The 21,003-nt window shown below is 41.1% G+C and overlaps 1 protein-coding gene across 1 annotated transcript; it reads left to right on the top strand.

Annotated features, from left to right (window-relative positions):
* Positions 1 to 5,305: 5,305 nt before the first annotated feature.
* On the top strand, positions 5,306 to 20,204 carry MYLIP (myosin regulatory light chain interacting protein). The gene is made up of 7 exons (XM_079301684.1): positions 5,306 to 5,533; positions 6,539 to 6,729; positions 15,043 to 15,228; positions 15,958 to 16,155; positions 16,488 to 16,652; positions 18,075 to 18,495; positions 18,829 to 20,204. The coding sequence occupies exons 1-7, from the start codon at positions 5,447 to 5,449 to the stop codon at positions 18,916 to 18,918; spliced, it is 1,338 nt and encodes a 445-aa protein (XP_079157810.1). The 5' UTR covers positions 5,306 to 5,446; the 3' UTR covers positions 18,919 to 20,204.
* The last annotated feature ends 799 nt before the right edge of the window (positions 20,205 to 21,003 follow it).

The following is a 21,003-nucleotide window of genomic DNA, read 5'->3' on the forward strand; positions in this document are numbered from 1 at the left end:
TGACCAGCAGTCTTGACAGTGACAAGAAGGAAGACAGACACTGCTGTTGTGTTCATGCAATTTTACCCAGGGAGGAGACAGCAGAAGAGAGTGACTACAATCATATGATCCTGTTCAGTTTAATTTCAAATCATTCTAAACTGCATTTGTGCTGACTTGGTCTGTGGTTACTCAATTTGATACAGAATACAAACAGACAGTTAGAAAATGTAAAAAAAAAAAAAAAAAAAAAAAAAAGCAGGACTAAAATAGCAGTGGCATGATATGTGCTTTCCACTGCTTTTCTCTAAGGATTTGTGTTAGTGGAAAATACCTATTTCAGCAGCCTGAGAGAGGCAAAACTGCAGCCACTCCACATCCCTAGGTCTAGCCTGTAATGAGGCTGAACATGAATTCCCAGCTGAAACACACATAGCACATGTATACAGCACAAAATACACATATATACACTGCTGGCCATATAGATTACATAAAGACACACAGACCAACACTGGCAGAATCACCAGCCTCATCCTGCTACTTGCTCTAGCTGAGAAGAACCTAAGGAGGAGGTCCTTAAGTGGCAATATATATACAGAGCTACAAGGTGAATTATTCCAGCAGGCAGCCTTGGTGTGCCCAGCAGCTGCCCCTGGATCCTGCTCTCCCCAGTTACTGCCACCTGGACGAACAAGCTCTCAAAGCCACAGCCCCACTCCTGCTGCTGGTCCAGACCCTCATCACACACACACAGAGCTGTTGTGGTTTTCCCTGGTCCTCACAGACTCCTTCCTGTGCTCCTGTCCCTAGAGACCAGCAGCCACTCCCCACCCAGAGGTGGCCCTCAGAGGGCTCCACTGCCCCCAACCCTCTTATCTGCATTATCTTTGTCAGCAATCACACCCACCCCAACTCCTACACCACAGCCAACCTCCTCTACCCCTATACACATAGGGAATAAAGAGAAAGCTGCTGTAGATGGAGTTATTGAAGAGAGAAGACAGATTGTGCTGGTCAAGAGCAGGTTACAGCACAACCAGACACACAGGTGAACCCTTTTATTCCCTTGTTCCATGCTTGTTAGTGACACAATCTCTTGAACCCCTACTTTGTCCTGCTTTTGGCTTTTCCTCTGAATACCCATGATGAATTCTGTGCAATCTCCAAAAATTCTTGCCCTGCAGCACACTATGTGTCCCACACCTCCAGCTAGCATGCCCCCTTAGTAACCTGGAAAGCTGCTTCCCATCACATATAGATGGATTGGTAGATTTCCTACCTGGATATTAGGGTTGAGCCTCTGCTGCGCCAGCCCTGGGAGGGGATCAGAGAGGGTCTCCTTTCCCCTTAGTCCTTACTTTGCTTTCCTATCTGCCACTGTCACTGTGCTCCTTTGGGCTTGCAAAGATGGGCCTTTCATGACTCTCCTGTGATGGCTGTGGTGTTAACCAATCAACCTGTCAGTAGCCTAACAAGCAATGTATTCAAACCTACTTAATATCTCTTACTTAAGCCAGACAAAGTAAGACAACAACAAATAAGAACAGAAGAGCATATACAAAGTACAAGAGTAGGGAAACAGGAGGTGAGACTCTACATCATCAAACTGCTTGTGATTGTTATATAAACTGGGATTCCAGTTAGAAATGTTTTCTCATGCAGCCATTCCTTCTTGCTAGTACAAAAGACATCACACACCACCAGCACTGTGAGAACTTGGTGCTTAGCATTCCTAGAGAGGGGCAGGCCTGGTCTGTGCAGGGCCACAAAAGCTCATCATTTGTCTGGGTTATTGCCTCCCTCAGTCAGGAGAGCACACCTTTGGCACCAAGAGCTGAGGTAATGCAGCACTTATTAACATTCATGCCTTTAATGTGGCTGCCACAAATGAACAGCAAAGATAAATGATAGGAACTTCTAAATACTTGATGAAGCCTTATCCTGAGCACTGGCAGCAGCTGAACATTTTGAATTTTTTACTTTTACCCTGGCTTTCTGTGGCAGTAAAATATCCTGAATTTGTTATAGCTGAGGATTTTTCTAAGATCTTGCATAAACATCTAGGTAAAGAGACCAGAGCTACACGACTGAATTCCTCACAAGATGGAGTATCATGACAATAGGTTGGAGGAAACCACCTGGAAAGCCTTGAGAATAAAAATCTGTACAAGAGGCATGAGTATTCTTTGGAAAATATGGTCAGTCTTGTCATTGTGGGAACTAAATTCGAAGGCCTGGAAATTATTATTTCCCTTCTCTTAGCAATTAGACTTTTCATAGTATTTTCATTCAAGTGTCAAAGACAAGGAGACATTATCTGAAGCAGGATATGACAAAGAATTAACCTTGTAGATAGATTATATCTAGGAAGAATGATCAACAAGTGTTAGGCAAAGTAATGCAAATATATAAACCTATATAAGGTGAATCACTTCTGCTCAAACTGATACCTCAGCAAAAGGCTGACCCATCACAGAGCTCTATGTCATACAGCACACATCATTTTGTGAAATACAGCACTGAGCTGACATGTTGATAAACATTGCTCTTTTATGATGCACAAAAGGTGAACATCCATGCTATGAGCAGTTTGACAGTGTAGCTCACTGAGTGTTGATAATTCATCAAAGACATCCAGCAGAAGCCTGTAAGATATTTCAGCTTTTTCTCTCAGAGCCCAAAGGGCTGCAGCGGGCACTTGTCACACGAGCTGTCTCCTGTGTGCAAACGCAGGGCTTGGTCCTTTACTCTCTTCTGCACAGCATGAATAAAATATCACAGAGAGACTGCAAAATGAAATGTATTTCTGTGACAGCGGTGTCCAGATGACACCCTCGAAAAGAAATGCTTGTTTTACACAGGGCTTAACCAATCTACGCAATTTACTGCTGCAAGCTATTTTTGTGGCTTGCAGTTTATCAGATTTCAAAGCAAGATAACACTTTTACAGACATAATAAGAACACCTGCATTTACATTAAGTCAGATAAAAGGAAAACACAGGATAGATATTATTACATATAAAAAGGGTAAGTTTCTCTTTGTCTGACCAGGATAAAGTGAATAGATTTCTACTCTACAAGAAAAATGGATAAAAAAGTAAAGGATAATCTATCAGGTATAGGCCAAATTTAACTGTTTAGTGTTAGAGAAAATATCCAAGAACAGTATTACCTCAGAATTATACAAACATTTCTCATGCCTTCCTCTGTAACATCTGATATGAGCTACTGTCAGAGAGAGGATATCAGAATACTAATGGCATGAGTCATTGTGGCAGTTTTGGTGCTTCTTCTTCATAACACAACTAGGACTTTTTTGATTGTGACAGAAATACCAAAATCACTCAAAATACCACAATATATAGAAGTAAAACTGAAATAGAACTAAAATCTAATTTCCTGCATCTGCTCCAACAAAAAATAAACAAGAAGTGAGAACTACAGGCTTTTTTCCCATTTTTGTAGTTTTCCCAACTTTGTAGGTTTTTTTGTTAGAAGCTAATCCCCTTATAATTAAGCCTCTTCCAAGGAGTTTGGGTTTCTTCTACCAGAAAACCACAGAGTTGAGATGCAATTAATTTTGCCATTTTGTTCATCTTTCTTCCATGTTGCTTCCCATTTTCAACCCTCCACTCTATGAGTCTGGTCCTTTAAGACTGTAAATTCTTCAACTTAAGCACTCCAGCCCTGAGCATGAAAATCTGAGCTAAGAAGTGTGCAGGTGAAATGTAGTACCACTCAGGTTTGGCATCTCATGTCCTGACTCTTACTTGTCTCCTACTGTTCTGCCTGGTTCAGAACTGAGAGGTCTTCTAGAGTTCACATGAATAAAATGGATCGAGTTCTATATACCAGGTGTGCAAGAGTTCCCAGCAGAATAAGCATCTGTTCTGAGCATTTTTTTTTTTTTTTATTAAAACCTGGAAAACCCCTGACAAGCCTAGCAGAAATTGTGAAATAGAAGCAAGTGACCCATACACACATGGGTCACACAAGCTAATATTCAGCCCTGTGGTGACCTTGCATTAGTGCTGTGGTTTGTTCTTCTTCCTTTTTTGCTTCACTCTGTTTTCGGATACCCATTTCCTCTCATAGCTCTTCCCCTGACAGCCTACTTGTTCCTCACCACTGTGCTGCTCAGTACATCTGTGATCTGCACTTCTTTTGGACAACACACACAGAGTGTGTTTTGTACTTGGTCATCCCTGTTGTTTCCATTTACATAGTTAAAGCAGCCATAATCTACTTTGTGCACCTTGGGTATGACTGACAAACTCATACTTCCAAGGGGTTGCCTGGTGCAGGTGTTCTTCCCCTGGTCAGGAATCACCTATGATATTCATATCGACAGACTTCAGTGAGTCTAAAATCTGCACCATCCCTTGGCATGGTGGTGCACGGAGGCTGTGACAGGGCTTGACAAGTCGTTCTTCAAACTTCCATCTTTCCCAGGGTTTTGCATTCTGCGTAACACAGAGTTGAGGAGGCCAAAGAGAGTATGAAAGTGAGGACATCAATTTGGATTTTATCTTCCATCTGACAAAAAGGAGTGTTTGAAAACTGAGACAAGAGCCAGGGTTCAGGGGGACTTTATCGCTTTCTACAATGACCTGAAAGGAGGTGGGGAGCAGCCTCCTCTGCCAAGCAGCCAGTGACAGGGCAGGAGGACACAGCCTCAAGCTGCACCAGGGGAAATTTACTTGGGAAATTAGAAAGAATTCCTTCTCAGAAAAGATGGTTAGACATTGGAATGGGCTGCCCAGAGGTGGTGAAGTCACTGTCCCTGTAGGTATTTAAGGAAAGACTCGACGTGGCACTCAGTGCCATGGTCTGGTTGACATGGTGGTGATTCATCATAGATCAGACACGACGATCTCAAAGGTCTTTTCCAACCTCACTGATCCTGTGATTCTGAGAAGGCAATATTCGGTTGTCACTCAGCCCACGGCGGCCCTCTCTCACGTGTGTCACAGCCTGTCCTGCCCGGCAGGCTCGGGCTCCACCTGCCCTTGGCCGAGCCCGCCCTGCTGCTGTAAGCGGACACAGGCCGGGTGAGCAGTTGGGCTGAGGGCGGCTGCGGGCGCCGCGCGGCCCCGGCCCCTGAGGGGGCGCCCGGGGAGCCCCGCCAGCCGCCCCCGCGCGCGCCGCCGCCCCGCGCGCACGACGGGGGGCGCCAGAGAGCGAGCGCGACACACGCCCGCGCGGCCCCGGCGGCGCCGATTGGCGGCGGCGGCGGCCCGCAGCCATGAGCGGCCGCTCCTGATTGGCCCGCAGGTGCGGACCCGGGTGAGGCGGGGCTGCGGAGGGTACATAAAGAGGGAGCGGCGCAGGCGGCGAGGGGTGCGGGACGGGCGCTGGTGGGGTCCGGGCGTTGGCGATTGGCGCGTGCAGGGCTCAGCCCGTGGCGACAGCGTTGGCCGCTCAGGGTGTCCGTGACGGCAGCAGCGGAGCCGGCTGTCCCCAACCATGCTGTGCTATGTGACCAGGCCGGACGCGGTGGTGATGGAGGTGGAGGTAGAGGCGAAAGCCAACGGCGAGGACTGCCTCAACCAGGTGAGGGCTTCTCCTCTCCGCCCGCCCGCCGGGCGCCAGCGCTCGGGGCGGGGGCTGTGACGGGGAGCGGTGACCGCGGGGCAGCGCCGAGCGCTGGTGCGCGGCCCCGCCGCTGCCCCGGCAGCCCGCAGCCCCGTCCCCGCGGCGGGGCCCGGGCGCAGCGAGGGGCGGCGGTGGCGCGGGGCTGGGCCGTGCGGGGGCGGCCGCGGCGGCGGTGGGGGCGGGGAGCGCCGCAGTCTCCCCGCTTCCCTTATGGTTCTGCTCTCTTAGTCTTGTTTTCCTTTTTCTTTTTTTTTTTTTTTTCTCTAACCCCTTCTCCGTGTTGAATGCAGAGGGTGCTGCATCCCCCTCGGCGGGGCTCTCCGGCCCCTCTGCCGTGGGAAGCGCAGGCCCGGGCCTCGCCGCTGAATCCCGCTGGAAGTGCCCCCGGGGAGGGCACACAGTGGGGCCGGAGGCGGGGATGTAGCACCCACTGCAGCCAGCCCGGCGCATCGGGGCCGAGCGGGCTGGAGCTGCCATCCAGGTGCCTTCTCGCCTTTCTGTCGCCGCCGCCTCGGTGTGCCTGCGGCGGCTGCTGTGGGCGTGCTGGGGAGGGACAGACAAACTGTCCCGTCTGCCCGTGGCACCTAAATAAAACTTGTGGGTGACTGTACTTGTTGACTTCTCCTTGCCCAGCAAGTGCTGTTGGCTGTGATGTTGAGTAGCAGATATTCTCCTCCTGTGGGAATCCGCTGACCCTCTGAAGTGACTGTGCTGGGGGTGAAATTTGTTCGTGGAAGCCCATGTGTTTTTTGGCTAGTGGAGGAATTCCTAGTTTATGCTTAGTGCTTTTTTTCTGGGCTGTTTTGTATGCAACCTAAAATCCAAGTGATTAAGCCTTTGTATGAAGGTGCTGACAGCAGGATTTTTTGTGTGTGTTTTAAGTGAGCAGTCTGAAAGACCACTTCAGATGTTACTTGTCATTGTCATGTTGCAGCCTGTTTGTAAAGAATCTTATTCTTTCAGGTTTGCAGAAGGTTGGGGATTATAGAAGTTGATTATTTTGGACTGCAATTCACTGGCAGCAAAGGGGAGAATCTATGGCTGAATTTGAGGAACAGGATCTCCCAGCAGATGGATGGTTTAGCCCCTTATCGATTGAAATTGAGAGTCAAGTTTTTTGTTGAGCCACATCTTATCTTACAGGAGCAGACAAGGTAAGCAAATATGATTGTAAGTACATTCAATTTAATACTTTATTTTCAATTTCTGTAACTTACGAGAGTGATTGCACACTGTTTTCATTTCTTTGATTATGTGGTAATTTTGCTTGACTTTTCTATGTACTTTTAAAGTCAGTGTTTTTGAAATTTTTAATTGCTTTTTTAAAGAAAAAAATGTAATTAAATTGGTAACATTAAGCTTTGTGTAGCTACCTGTAAGCAATGAGTGATTTTGTGAGCACTTAGTGCTGGAACTGGAAGAAACTAAGTTACCAGTTGCAAACTTTTCATATGGTATTTGTGTGTCCGATAGTAACCTCTGTTCTCTGGTGTTACTCTAGGTCATTCTGAACCACTAGTACAGAAAGGCAGGAAACAATTCCTCCCACAGTGCAAAAAAACTCGCTGAATTCCTTTTTGTCTGGTATTATGTTACAGTAACTTTCATATAGCTACAGGCCCTTAGAGGCTACAAAAGAAACAGCTGTCTGGCTGCTTCTGTGGCAAGTCTTCTTAACTAAATTGTTATACTGTTATTAAATGAGAAGAAATAGTCTAAGATTAGTAGGGAACACTTGCTTTTACTCCTTGAGTTTGATTACCACATGAATTGCAATGGAATTATCTTTAAAGAATTCTGTACACTTGTGTGTTTAATGCTGACTTCCAACTACTTTTTCCTGTTAGTTTTGGATAGTACAGTCAATATGAATGGGGCCAATTGAAATCTAGTGTCCATATGACAATGCCAAACCCATTTTCACTGTTCACCTGAACCTGTTACTCTGAGTTATTGACTTAATACTTTCAGAATTAAGACCATGATTACAACACAGTGCTTCTGCACAGAATGTCTAAAGAATTTGGTCAGAGGCTGACAGTCTGATTTGGTGTTTATTTCATAAGAAAAAAGGTTTTGAGTTTATTTTTTAATCTAATGTGTAGGTGAGAAGCTCTTGGGGAACAGTGGTTCTAGCTCATCAGTATGGTTGAAGTTTTCAGATTGCTGTGGTGGGAGGCCATGGTTGTTCTGCATAATAACTCCAGTTAGGCAAATGCATTCAAACTTGAATTCCAGTTCTCATATGCTCTTATTTAGGAGATGATAATTTCTACTATCCATGACATATCATGGAGTATTTTTCCTTAAGAAACTATTATTTAAATATTCTTGGTAAGTATAAAACCAAATAACAATTGGGATTTATGTTGAACAAAAGGAACCACATGATTTCATACCTGATGAGGCAGAAGAGATTACCCTGAGCATGTCAGATGTCTCCACTCACAAAGCAAATCAGGGTGAAAATCTGAGGAAACCTCAAAGTGGCATTTTTATGCTATCATTGATGAATGCTTGTTCAGCTTCACAAGGCTTTTATAGACATCTGTGTCCCTGCCTTCAACACTGTCAATGCAAGACCTGGCAGGAGGTGGAAGTTAATAGAGAGGTTGAACTGGTGAAACATGCCCCAAGGGCCTCAAAGACTGGCTTGTGCAGCTAAAATACAAGAGCTTATGCATCTACATCAAAGCAGCAAGTATTTCTCCACTGTAAAGATGATTTTAAAGGATATAGGTGGTGCAACCTTTCTTTTATGTATTAAATTAAGACTGTTCTGAAACTGATACTTTTAACAAACAATTTAAAAGTTAACCTTGTCTTAGGCATCAGAAGATGTATATTAAAAGCAAATTCAAGTTGTAATAACTGCATTTTAATTGTGTAAGCCCAGTAGTCCACATGTAGCAGACCTAGAATTCCAGTGCCTTGGTAAATGTCTATTCTCCTGGATTGTTGCCACTCAGTTTTGGTAGATTGACTTTTTTCTACTCAGGTCTGCCTGAGGGTTTACATATGCACCGTAACTGTGAATTCATACTTAGTTTGTAATCATAAGCATCAAGGGGAGGATGAAAACTTGTAAACCTGTTGCCAAACATAAAAATCAATTGGTGTATCATAGAATTGTAAGGATTAGCTGTAGAATTAAAGCTGACACATTGTTTCATCTTTATCTGCAAAGTCTCCATGAAGAAAGTGATGTGTATCCTTAGTTTCCTTTAGCAGTTGTGTCCATATTTGATGTATGGGGTGTTTCTGGCAGAGCTGTTGCCTTGTGGACCTGTGCATGAAGAATGCTGGGGAAGTTTTCCAGTCTTTTCCTTGCAGCCTCTGATCCTGTTTTTACATATAAATTAGATGCATAGATACATGTTGAGACTGCTTTTGAAATTTGAGAAGCTGCAAGTAATTCTAGATTGTTGATGTGCTTCACCATGATTATAATGGCAAATGTTGTGACTCGATTATCACTTCTTTTCTGTAGCTTAGGAAGCTTTGCCAACCCCAGTTGCAGTGCTTCATTAGGGACCCTTGCCTTGCACCTGAGTTTAAAACTCAGGTGTATGTTTGTAGCAATTTAATGTTCAGGTTTCTACATGCTGTGAAAGCTGATCTGGCAACAGAATGTTGACCTCTGCTTCTGTTATCTTTAATCAGCCCAGAGGAAGATTGCAGCCAGTTCTAATATTCTTATAAAAGGCAGCCTTCTTGCAGAGCACAAAGACAGAGCAGGTTATAATTGTACCTCTGACCACTGTGACAACAAACCACATTCACTAAGTGCTTTGGGAATCTGAGAATTGCATGGAGAAGCCCTTTCTACTGCACATTTTTTACAGGGTTAAAAGTAGTCTCTTCTAGGTTTTTTATTTGACTACCTGGTACTGAATTGCACCACATGATTTTGTAGTTTAGAATTGTTTTCAATGGAATAAAAGTGCTTCAGTGCAAGAATGTCATTCAGATTTAATCTGCTGCTGTCAGAGTTTCACAAACAAGTCTGAGATGTGAACAGTGTGCTGCTTTAGAGGAGTTTGAAGAGCTGTAAGTTTTCTTTAGCATGGAAAAATCACTCTGGCTTGAAAATGATTGCATTTTCTTAAAGACACACAGAATGGTCAGAGATCAAGATCATAACTCTGGCTTATGTCGTGTTCATTTTCACTGTTTCCTGTATTTTTGATAGGTCGTGCAACAGGAGGAAAAAAAGCAAACCTGCTTTTCAGTTTACTGAATGACTTGTGGGTGGTTCATGTATCAAATGTTGTGAAGTGTTGAATTGCAGTAAGGAGCTGGGGCTTAGAGCAAGGATTATAGTCGGAATTCTCGGGAGACTCTTTGCCGAGGGTGGGGCGGGAGGAGGCTCCAGCAGCGGCGCGGGCCGGGCGGTGCCGGGTGCGGGTGTCGGGGGCAGTGACCGGGACTAGCCCCGGCCCGGGAGCCCGCTCCGCTCTGGGATACCCCAACCCCTGCCGGGACAGAGGGATCCGGGCATCGGCCACAGGCTGGGGAGCCTGGAGCACAGAAGTCTTGAAACTTGCACCCACCTTTTAACTGTAAGTGTTTGCCGGGCCCCCCAAGAGGCCAATGGTCCCCGGCAGCAGTTCGGGAGAACGGCGGGTTTAGGTTTGAAATTCAGCATTATTTGTCTTGTGTAGCATGGCTGAAAATCAAATAGTCACATGTAAGCCACGACAATTTAAAATGTAAAATCCTAGTGAGCCTCACAATACTGTGAAGTGTTCGAAAGCGCTGTTTTGTGCCAGCCTTGAAAGTGGCAACTGTTGTTTTTAAGATTGTAAATGCAATTCAAATACTGGTAAACATCACACAACTTTCAACAAAGTACACTTTTTTCTGTGTTGTCCAGTTGTGTTGATGAACTAGTTGAAATTAAGAATGGCCTTAAATCTGTTGAGGAGTCAGATACATGTAGTAAATTAAAAAGTGAGAAAACCATCTTGTTTTCCTGTAGCCAGCACAGCAGTGATGTGGTGTTTGTTACAAGGCAATGAAAGTTTGTGATAGACACTGGGGTGAGTTTAATAAATCTTTTTGTCTAAATCAGAGTTGAATTGGAGTTGGTAACCTTTTACCCACTCTTCTGAAAGCAAGGAAGAACAAAGATACTGAGGGACATTTAAAAAAGGCAAAAAAAGTTTTTTTTTTTCATGTGTGGTGGCCTTGTCTGCTTTGAAAAACAGAATTATATTCTATAGATTTCTAAATCTTCAACAATATGTTTTTAGGGAGAGCAATTATGTATCTTAATTTTTATTTCAGACTATAGAGCAGTAAATGTATGCCACAGTAGGAAAGAGCCTTAACCTGTGATAAGGAATCATACCCCAAAGAGAACAGGTAGTTCCTTGGGAGGTATGCTGAGATTCTTGCCAGTAGTCTGGCAAGAGAATGTCTTTTGGCTATGCTTCTAGTTTAGGGGTTATTGGTCATATGCACACACCCCTTTGGTAAAGGATTGGGGTTTGTCACTTTTTCCACTGACAGCTGAGTTTAGCGCTTAAAATTTTTAGCTGCCTATTTGCTCTATTTCCCTTGCCTTGATTAAAAAAATATATAGTAGTAACTACTAGTAGTAGTGCAGAGCCTTGATTCCTAATGCACATAGTTGTCTTCAATGAGTTACAAAAGCAAATATAATTTGTGTTATGTATACTTTTCACAGTATTTTTTGTGGAGTTATTTCCAGTTCATTTGGATGAACACTAACTAGGTGATTTGCCCTCTCTTGGAATTCCATAGTGGTGAAGTACTGGTGTCTGTTTCTGGTAGTGGTGTTCAGTATTGTCAGCCTGCATAAATTGCTTCAGAGGGAGGCAAAAAGTAATTAATGTGATTGATTTCTGGGTCTGTAACTTTGCTTTGGTAGCTATACTTTTTTGTGAAATGGACCATCTGCAGAAATCTTATTGCAACCTCCCCTTTCTACAGTTTTTGTATCAAATTATTTACATCCAACTGCAATACATTAATCACACCACATTTGATTTTACTGAGCAAAATCATTCTTTGTGTACACATAAATCTTAAATTATATGTAAAACACGGATCCAAAAATAAGAATATAAAATGAATATAAAATAGCCAGTGTAACTAATGCATGAACAAAACTTTTGATCATGTTCTAATTGTAAAACTACCCTTTGTTCTTTTGGAAGAAATCTATCTGGGCAGTGAATGATGGAGTGTAGCTTTGGCAAACTTAATATGTTGTCCTCTAGTCAGTATTCTTATGTAGTGTTTTGAACTACCAAACTCAGAGGAAATGTTCCATGGCTGAATTCACAGGTATGTCTAGGTAACATGGGGTTCATAGGGGAAGAAAAGGCTATTTTGGACTACAGAAACTGTTTTTTGTACTGATGCTATCATGTGTAAAGAACTTGGGCTACAAGTGCGGTGGGAAGCTCTGTTTGTCCTTAAAATAGCCACTAGTTGATCAATGTCCCAACTTGTCTGGCAGGTGTTAAGATAACTAGGAGTCACAAAAATTGATGGGCAAAGTTCAGAGTTGTGAGGATTTAAAGACTAAATGAAGCTTTGGCAAGGGTAGTAAAAAGTTGCAGAATGTGCTAAGAGAATGTTGAGGCTGGAGCTGGGGGTAGGAACAATCAGACATACCTTTTGTCTGACTTCAGTTACTTCTCAAATTTGTAATCTAATATTAATATCTAGTGCAACTGAAGTGTGAATGATGCAGAAACAAAAACATTAGTTTCTTATATGGTGGACTTTTGAAGAGGAATGATTTTACAATGGATATTAATATAACTTTGAAGGAGTGCACTCTGGAACTGGATGAGCTAATCAAAGCTACTTTTTCAGATGTGTTTAACCCTTGCTGCCTTTCAATTTCTATGTGCATTTTATTCATCTAACGCACTTAGAGTAAAAGCTAACAAAAAATCCCAGAAACAAACAAAAACAGACACACATAGAGAAAAAAAAAGCAGCAGAGAATCTGCCAGCTGCTCTAACAGGTCAGTGTGAAGTCATTCACTGTCCTGTTATGGGCACAGTTTAGGTTATTTAGGTGCAGATGGACTAAATTTGCATAACTAATTACTTTGTAATAACTGTCTCTTGTATATGTTGTTTGTTCTATTTATCAAAAAAATGCAAAGTAGCTGAGTATTTGTGAGATGTTTTCCCTTATGTGATATGAGCCATTTATGGGAAGTTACTGCACAATAGCTGATGTGCTGCTACTTTCACATCATGTCTTAAACTTATTTGTCTGCCTATGCCATTACTGACTTTGTAGGAAGGGAATGTGACAAGCCATGCATCTGCTGCATCTGTTTCTGTAACTCATCTGTATTTGCAGGAGCAATATTTTGGTTTTCAGCTCCCCTTGAGATGTCAAAAAGGTATTCCCAGCAAGGGGAGAACTTTTGACTTTAAACTGTGTAGCTAGTGTTGTAATATGAAAAAAAAACCCTGAAGATATAAGAATTCAGGTGTGGTAGTTGTAAATGTGTTTTAGCTAATGGGGGAAAAAAATCTAATCTTTCTTTTAAATGCTGAATTTGTAATTAGTACTTAAAATGGCTGGAAATCCTGTTCTGGTATTGTCAGAGGATCAAGAGTACATGAGAAGCTGTTTATTTTGTGAAATGTTGATTTGAGTTAGGGAAAGGCCTACTATTAGAATTTATTTTGGCCCCAGTGTTGTTATAATTTATACTGAGCTCTTTAGGTTGAGCACCAAAAAGAGTCTGTACAACTAAACAATTTTAAAAGAAAGGTCACAGATATGCCTTTCTGGGGCCCAAGCCCAAAGAGCTATGACTCTGCAAGGTAGGAGAAACACATGGGAGCAGAGGTTTGAATCTCCCTCAAAAAAAGAAGGGCCTAAAGAAGGGCCTAAAGAAGGAATAATCTGCTGACAGTGGAGACAACTCTGTCTGAAGTTCTCTTGCCACCTAAATTTGTGTCCTTCACAGTGTGAGGACATTGGCTTCCACCAGACCCTCTTCAGAGCTGTTGAAGGGTGTCAGTTGATGTTTGATCTTGAGAGTGATGCAACTAAGCTCTTGCATCACAACTAGCATGATGCTCTAGCATGACAAACCGTTTGCAAAGGGAAGTGTTGGAGCTGTGACTTCTTGCAGGCAGTGGACCATAGGAAAGCTTACAGGATAATTCAATATCAATTCTTTTTTCCTGATTCAAAAAGTTGTGGATATGAGGCATCTTTTGGGCTGGTATCTTCTTAGTTGCTGCATCTATCAATAGAGTTAAGAAAGAACACAACTTTTGCATGTTCTGTAATTGCTCATAATGCTGAAAAAAGTCCTATTTGCTTTGTTGTTCAAGGGAATTACAGAATGCTACAACAGAATATGAGTATTCAAAATTCCCATTGGAAGAAAAGCTCTTCACTTACTAGCATCTTCAACTTCAGTGATGAGAGATTAAGTACAGACATTAAGTAAAGCTTTTTTAAAAAGTAGATTAGATTTCATTTTAGAAAAGTAAATGTCCCATTACTGTGGAAGTAAAGACATATAGGGATGTGGTGGGTGCTGGGCTTCATTTATTGAAAGATTTTTTTTCAGTGATGCATAACTCTGTGATACATAATTCTCCATCTGGCTTCCATAAATATGTTGAGTCTTAAATGGTAAGAAATTTATATTGTGTCCCCTGAGGGGAGAAAAGGATGATCTATAGAAGTGAGGGCAACCCCTAAGGGATAATAACATGCTGCTGTTAATGTTGGTGAAAATGTTGATTTGTCTGTCAAGTAACCTTTTAGATAATTAGAGCAGCTTTTTGAATTTTCAGCAAGCTGTCAAACCTGCCTTGGTATCAAGTGCAAAGTTTGGTCTGATGAATGCTTACACAGTAGCTGTTTTTCTATTTCATTCCCCAATGTCTTTTCAGGTATTTCATGTTATTCTGTTAATCATGTTGGTGACAAAAACCCCATGGCTGTAGTGGCAGGGGCATTTCCACTGTGTAGAGAAAGTATGGCTTCCCCTCTTATGTAACAGAAGTGTGTATGTTCTGATATGCTCTTCCCAAATTTGCTTTTGTGAAATGAGGAATAACTTGTAAATCACAACAAAAATGCAAACATAGGAAGCTAATTGCTATCTCTCATTGCTGCTTTATTCACTAAATTGGAATCAGTAAGCGGCCTGAGGAGTTAAAGTAGTTCTTACTCTTGAGATGATACTCATGATGATGTGAAGTGTTCTTTTCTTTTAGTAGTGATTTTTAGATGCCATCTTCAGTTGTAACTTCATGTTTAAGAGTAAGTAAAGAATAAGATGAAGGCCCCTTTTCTTTCCCTTGTGCCTGATTTGATCTACTTGGTACATTCATTGCAAATTCTTGATTACCAAACTTAGCTGTATGTTACTTGTTAGGTGTCTTGATTACAGATATGATATAACAATTTGTGTAAGCAAATGTTTCTGATTATGTTGCAGGCATATGTTTTTCTTGCATATAAAAGAAGATCTTCTTGCTGGTAATCTTCAGTGTTCTTCAGAGCATGCAATTGAACTTAGTGCATTGTTGGCACAGATGAAGTTTGGAGATTATAACCAGAACACTGCCAAGTACAATTATGAAGAGCTATGTACAAAAGAGCTCACCACTACCATTTTGGAGAGGTATAAAGCAAAAAGATCTAGTCTCCTTCTTGGAGACCAACAACAGAAGATTTTTTTATGCATTTAATTGCTGGTGCTATATTGTAAATCAGTAATTTAACAATTAGAGATCAAAATCTCCAACCTGAATGTTTGATGTTCTGATTTCAGTTAAATTTTTAAGCTCAGATATGAGGTGGCTTTTTTGTTTTTTGGGGTTTTTTTGTTTTGTTTTTTTTGTGAAAACTCTGGTACTTGGGAAAATAGTTATGTTTAGGTACCTGGAGCAGGGCATTTAAATTGTAAGTATGTCTTAGAGCTACACTTGTGAATGAAGGAATTTATCTGGCTTAGTACTCTGAAAACTAAACAGAATTCAGAAGCATCTTCATAGCTCAATTCCTGAATATCAGAAAACTTTCAGTGTGTCACACTTTTCTTTGTGTTTTCTGTAACTATGAACTTAATGGTAGCTCAGGGAAATATGTTGGGGCTGATGATGTTAGTTGTAGCTTTTTAATTTCTGAGCAAAGGCACACTATTTTCTCCTTGATGTTCTCAGGATGTTTTGGTAATTCTCAACTATTTCCAGTTCACAATTGCTGGAAATCTGTAGACAGATAAAGCAGGTCAGGAGCATTTACTAATCTGTTTAACTAGGTCATCTAAAAACCCATGTTAAAACAAGCTGCTGACAGTAACAGCAGATACTTGAGTTATTTCACCTATTCTTAATCTTTTTATATACAGCATTATTACAAAGCACAAGGAGCTAGAAGGTCTAAGTCAAGCATCTGCTGAATACCAGATTCTACAGATTGTTACAACACTGGAGAACTATGGGGTAGAATGGCACTCAGTGAGAGATAGTGAAGGGCAAAAACTCCTTATTGGTGTTGGACCTGAAGGCATATCCATCTGTAAAGATGACTTCAGTCCAATCAACAGGTATGTGTTTCCTGGAACCATTTGCATGATCAATTTTTCAGAAATATGCAGCATGCCTCTAGTTTTCATATAAATGCATAAAATTACTGAGAATTACTAAAAGTGACTATTGGGATGTAGGGTCTGAGGACTCTATTTGCTTGTAATCAAGATAAATAAGTGACCTTAATCTTGGTTTTTATATATTTTTGGGGCAGCATCTTCAATCAGCATTGCTGACTACCATCAGATACCATTGTAAATTCTGATAAAAATGCACTGTAATAGTTTGTGGAAAATGCTCTAATCTTTAACAGCTAAATAACCTTTCTTTTTTTAACATTAATTTATAGGATTGCTTATCCTGTTGTTCAAATGGCAACTCAGTCTGGGAAGAATGTATATCTGACTGTTACCAAGGAGTCTGGTAATAGCGTGGTTCTCTTGTTTAAGATGATCAGCACAAGGGCAGCAAGTGGACTCTACAGAGCAATTACAGAGACACATGCATTTTACAGGTCAGTATTGCCCCTAGAGTCATATGCTACTGCTTGTCTCCAGTGTTTGAACTAAAGTGCTTCAGCAGCCAGCAGTCTGACTGCACTTGGCAAATACTCTGCAAAATTTCACTGTTGTTGGAGCCTCTCTTTTCCTCTTAAGTTCAGAAGCTGAATAAGTTTTTGCTACTTAGCATTTTGTGGGGTGGGAGTAAGAAGAAAAGTAAAAAAAAATTCCTGCTATGAATAACAGATTTCAAAATATAAACATTTTATGTTTCTTGATACTTAATAAGAAATACATACATCTGTTTGTTCCTATGTAAGAGAATGAGAGCAGTGGGGAAGATCCTGTCATTCAGAATGTGTAGATCCTTTATTTGGCTCCTTCAGTTGTTGCATTATCTGTATTCTACCTTCCCATCCCATCTATTTAAACCCTCTTACAGTTCTGTCCTTGCTCACATGCTCAGGATTTTGCTTCATGCCAGCAGCTATCCCTTGTCTGTCTTGTTGCTCTTTGAGGTAGGGGTGCTATTCTCATTTGTTGGTGGGCAACTTTTCAACCCCCTTTCATTCTTACTGTAGTGTCCAACACTGATCAGTAAGACTAGTTGTCAAACACACTTAGCAGTGTTTTCTTAAAATTGACTACCACATACCAGTTTCAATTTCTTCTTGATCTTTGTCGCTGCTTGTGATTTCTGCTATCCTTCACAGTTTCTGATTTTAATTTAAGTAGAATTTTAGTTTGGCAATAACATTCAGCCATAAGCTTAGAATCTTGGATCTTAGGCCCTGTGAGGCTGTAGTCCTTCTGTGTTTGTGTTTTCATTCCTGTGTTGCCTAGAGAAGTGATAGGCCTTAATAAGCTTCTGAAGATTCAACTGGATCACTGAAATGTGTGACAAGCATGGTTAGGGTAGCTGAAATGCCCAGTGGCAAATACAAATGCCTTAATTCTCTACACTTCATTCACACTAGTTCCTTCAAAATGACTTAATACTAGCATATAAAGTACTGGGTAGAAATTGGGTTACATTACTTGACTCTGATACAAATTTGCAACCAAAGACTCTTAACTGGAATTCTTTAGGGCAGTGCTTAAAAATGCCATGCAAAAAGGTGCTGCCAAGCTGAAGTGTGGATTAAGCAACTGCTTGCTGTTTGTTAGCATAAATCTTTAAGTCCCTTCCATAGGTTGATTCCATTTTGCCAGGCACTTCACATTTAGAAGATGTAAAGTAATTGTCACTTTCCATTTTACACTTTTCAAATGAGAGTTTTCATTCAAAGATCATTCAAGAGCTTAAATATTTCTTCGGTCTGTTTCATTTGCTTTAATTTCAGTGCTGTTACTTCAGCTTTGGGAACAAAATACTGTAGGATCATTGTATTGGTATATTAACTAACCAGGTTTACATTTGTCCTTTTGCTTTATAGGTGTGACACTGTCACCAGTGCTGTTATGATGCAGTATAGTCGAGACTTAAAGGGCCACCTAGCATCTCTATTTCTGAATGAAAACATTAATCTTGGTAAAAAATACGTCTTTGATATTAAAAGAACATCAAAAGAAGTTTATGATCATGCGAGGCGAGCTCTTTATAATGCTGGCATTGTGGATCTTGTTTCAAGAAGTGATCAAACCCCACCAAGTTCCCCCCTTAAATCTTCAGAAAGCAGCATGAACTGTGACAACTGTGAGGGTCTCAGCTGCCAACAAACAAAAGCCCTGCAAGAGAAGTTGCGGAAGCTGAAGGAGTCCATGCTTTGTATGGTGTGTTGTGAAGAGGAGATAAATTCAACCTTTTGTCCCTGTGGCCACACAGTTTGCTGCAAGTCCTGTGCTTCCCAGTTACAGGTAAATGCAATGCCATAAAGTTGAGTTTCCAGTTTGTGTGGAAGGTTTTTTTTTTTACATTTGATTGTCATGGATTAATATATTTGTGATGTTCTAGTAAAACTACTAAAATTTTGTTTGTGGCAAACTAATTTCAGAGAGCATTCTGTCTGAATGTTGTGCTGATGTAATTTGTGGCGAGGCTAAGAATGAGCTGCATGCTTCTCCCCATACCCTGTCCTAAATATGGGAAGATGGAAAAAGTGCTGTTTATTGTATATGTGAAGTCTGCAGGAAGTGCAGAGACACTCAAAATGCAAAGCAAACTAATTTCCCGATGTTTTTCCTTTCCAGTCGTGTCCTGTTTGCAGATCTCGTGTAGAGCATGTCCAGCATGTGTACTTGCCAACCCACACCAGTCTCCTCAATCTGACTGTGATATGATCTACATGCACACTTTAAATGCATCATGTACTCTTCAAACTGCACTAATAAGAAATGCAACCGTTGATTGTGAAGAAGGCAATCACTCTGGCACCTATCCATGATCAAAAGCAAAAAATACTGCATTTTTTAACATAAATGTTCTTTGTTCAGCATGTCCAAAATGGTTTGGGACATCTTCTGAGAATAGAAGTGATTCATGTTACTTAAAGAATGATCCATAAGTTTGTAGCATGGCAGTGTTGCCACAAAGCTGGGTAACCCTGGAGAAATGTGGTGTACACATGCAGACACTCCCAGTGAAAGCAATGCAGCCTTTTCTTTTACATGCTCTAAATCCTTTTTTAGTACAGTTGCACTGTTTATTTTAATAGTAAGACTTGCTTTTACACATACCAGTTTAGTAAGGCTCATAGCTTCTGCTTTTAGTAAACTGCTTTAAAGAGGAGAGATCTTTTTAAAAATTAGTTCTTAAACTGAAGTTAAAGGCTTCACTATGCAGCTGTGCTTAACTCAGAATTCTATTAAATAGAAAACAATTCTGAGATAATAGCTTTGGAAAGGGGGGGACAAGATATTGTTCGTCTTAAAGTGTTGAGGGTGGGTCAGGAAAGCCTTGTGGTTGCCAGTGTCCTGTGGAGCACTGCTGTGGGACTTGATTCACAGCTCTCAGTGGGCAGGGTACTCCCAGGTTTCCCACAGTCCCCTTTTGTCTAGTGGTCTTGGGAGCTGCAGGCAACTGCCCTTAAAGTTGGCTTTATTTTTGGAGACTGATTTTAAACTATTAAACATGCACCATTAATCTTTAAGGGTTGTGTGTAATTTTAAATGCTTTGTTTAGTTAGCATCTTTAGCAGGAATGACCTACCCAATAAAATGTTTTTAATTTCCACCCCCCTACTTGGGCATTTTTGCCTCTGGTTTCCTAGTGTCTTCTCCAGGGTACAGAGGGAACTGGAGACCATGTTTGGGTGCAATACTGGCTTAATCAAAGCTAGAAAAGTACACTGTCACTTTACTGAAATTTTCTGACTATACTTTTCATATTGCCTTAATGTAGCAGTAATGTGTGTTTATGCATCTGTTTCTTTGCACAGACATTTTGTCAAAATATTAAAACTCTACTTTTTTATGACACATTAGCATATAAACCTTACTCTAAGAGGGTATTTATTTTTTCACTTTGTAAAGAAAATTTTGTTTCCTCATGAAGCAAGAGCTTTGTCCTATATTGTAGGCAGCTTCTGTCTTTTTTATATCCAGATTAATAAAGGACTTTAAAAATCTTTGTTTTTGCTAAGACTGATTTTGTTCTGAAATTCATCTCAGACATTACTGTACTGAAAACACAATGCATTATTTTCATGTTTGCAGTCTTGAATATTTTGTCGTGTTTGAGGTAATGAGGTTTTCTTGAATGCATGCAAAGGAGGGAAGAAAAATGACATTTGTTACAGACACTGAACTTTAAAACAGCTGACATTTTCAAACTGTAACATAGCCTTTACTTTGTAGACAACGTTTTCTACAATAAATTGCCCCTAATCTGGGGCAATATATATTCCAGGGGAATGAGAGAAATTAAAGAATGCAGCTTGAGAGAGTAGAGAGTTGGAGTTCTGGTAGTCTTGTCGAGCAAGTTCTTGATCACAGATGTGTTGGTGTCTTTTTTGATTGGAGTCATTCAGACTTGTTAGCTTAAAAATTCTCTTTTCACATTGTTGAAGAGATGGTGCATCATCACTTCCAGGGCTGTTCTCTGCCACAGTATGGAAGGAGTAGGTGTACAAGTATGTTCAGAGAAGACTGTATCCAACCACTGTACCAGCATAACAGTAGTGCTTGAGCAAACCTTCTTTGCTTCCCAAAATTATAACCAAATTTTATTAGTAGCACCTAATCCATTATCTTATGGCAGCTGGCTGAAATGGATTGTGAATTAATATAAATAGATGTTAAAACAGGAATCTGATTTAAAGCACATAACATGGTCAAGCTGTTAACATAGGCAGGCATGAACTCCAGGTCCTTGTAATTAAATTGACTGTGTGATTAGACCTTGCTAATAAAAATAATTCCAGTAGT

This window comes from Erithacus rubecula (genome assembly GCF_903797595.1).
Source record: "Erithacus rubecula genome assembly, chromosome: 3".
Lineage (NCBI taxonomy): Eukaryota > Metazoa > Chordata > Aves > Passeriformes > Muscicapidae > Erithacus > Erithacus rubecula.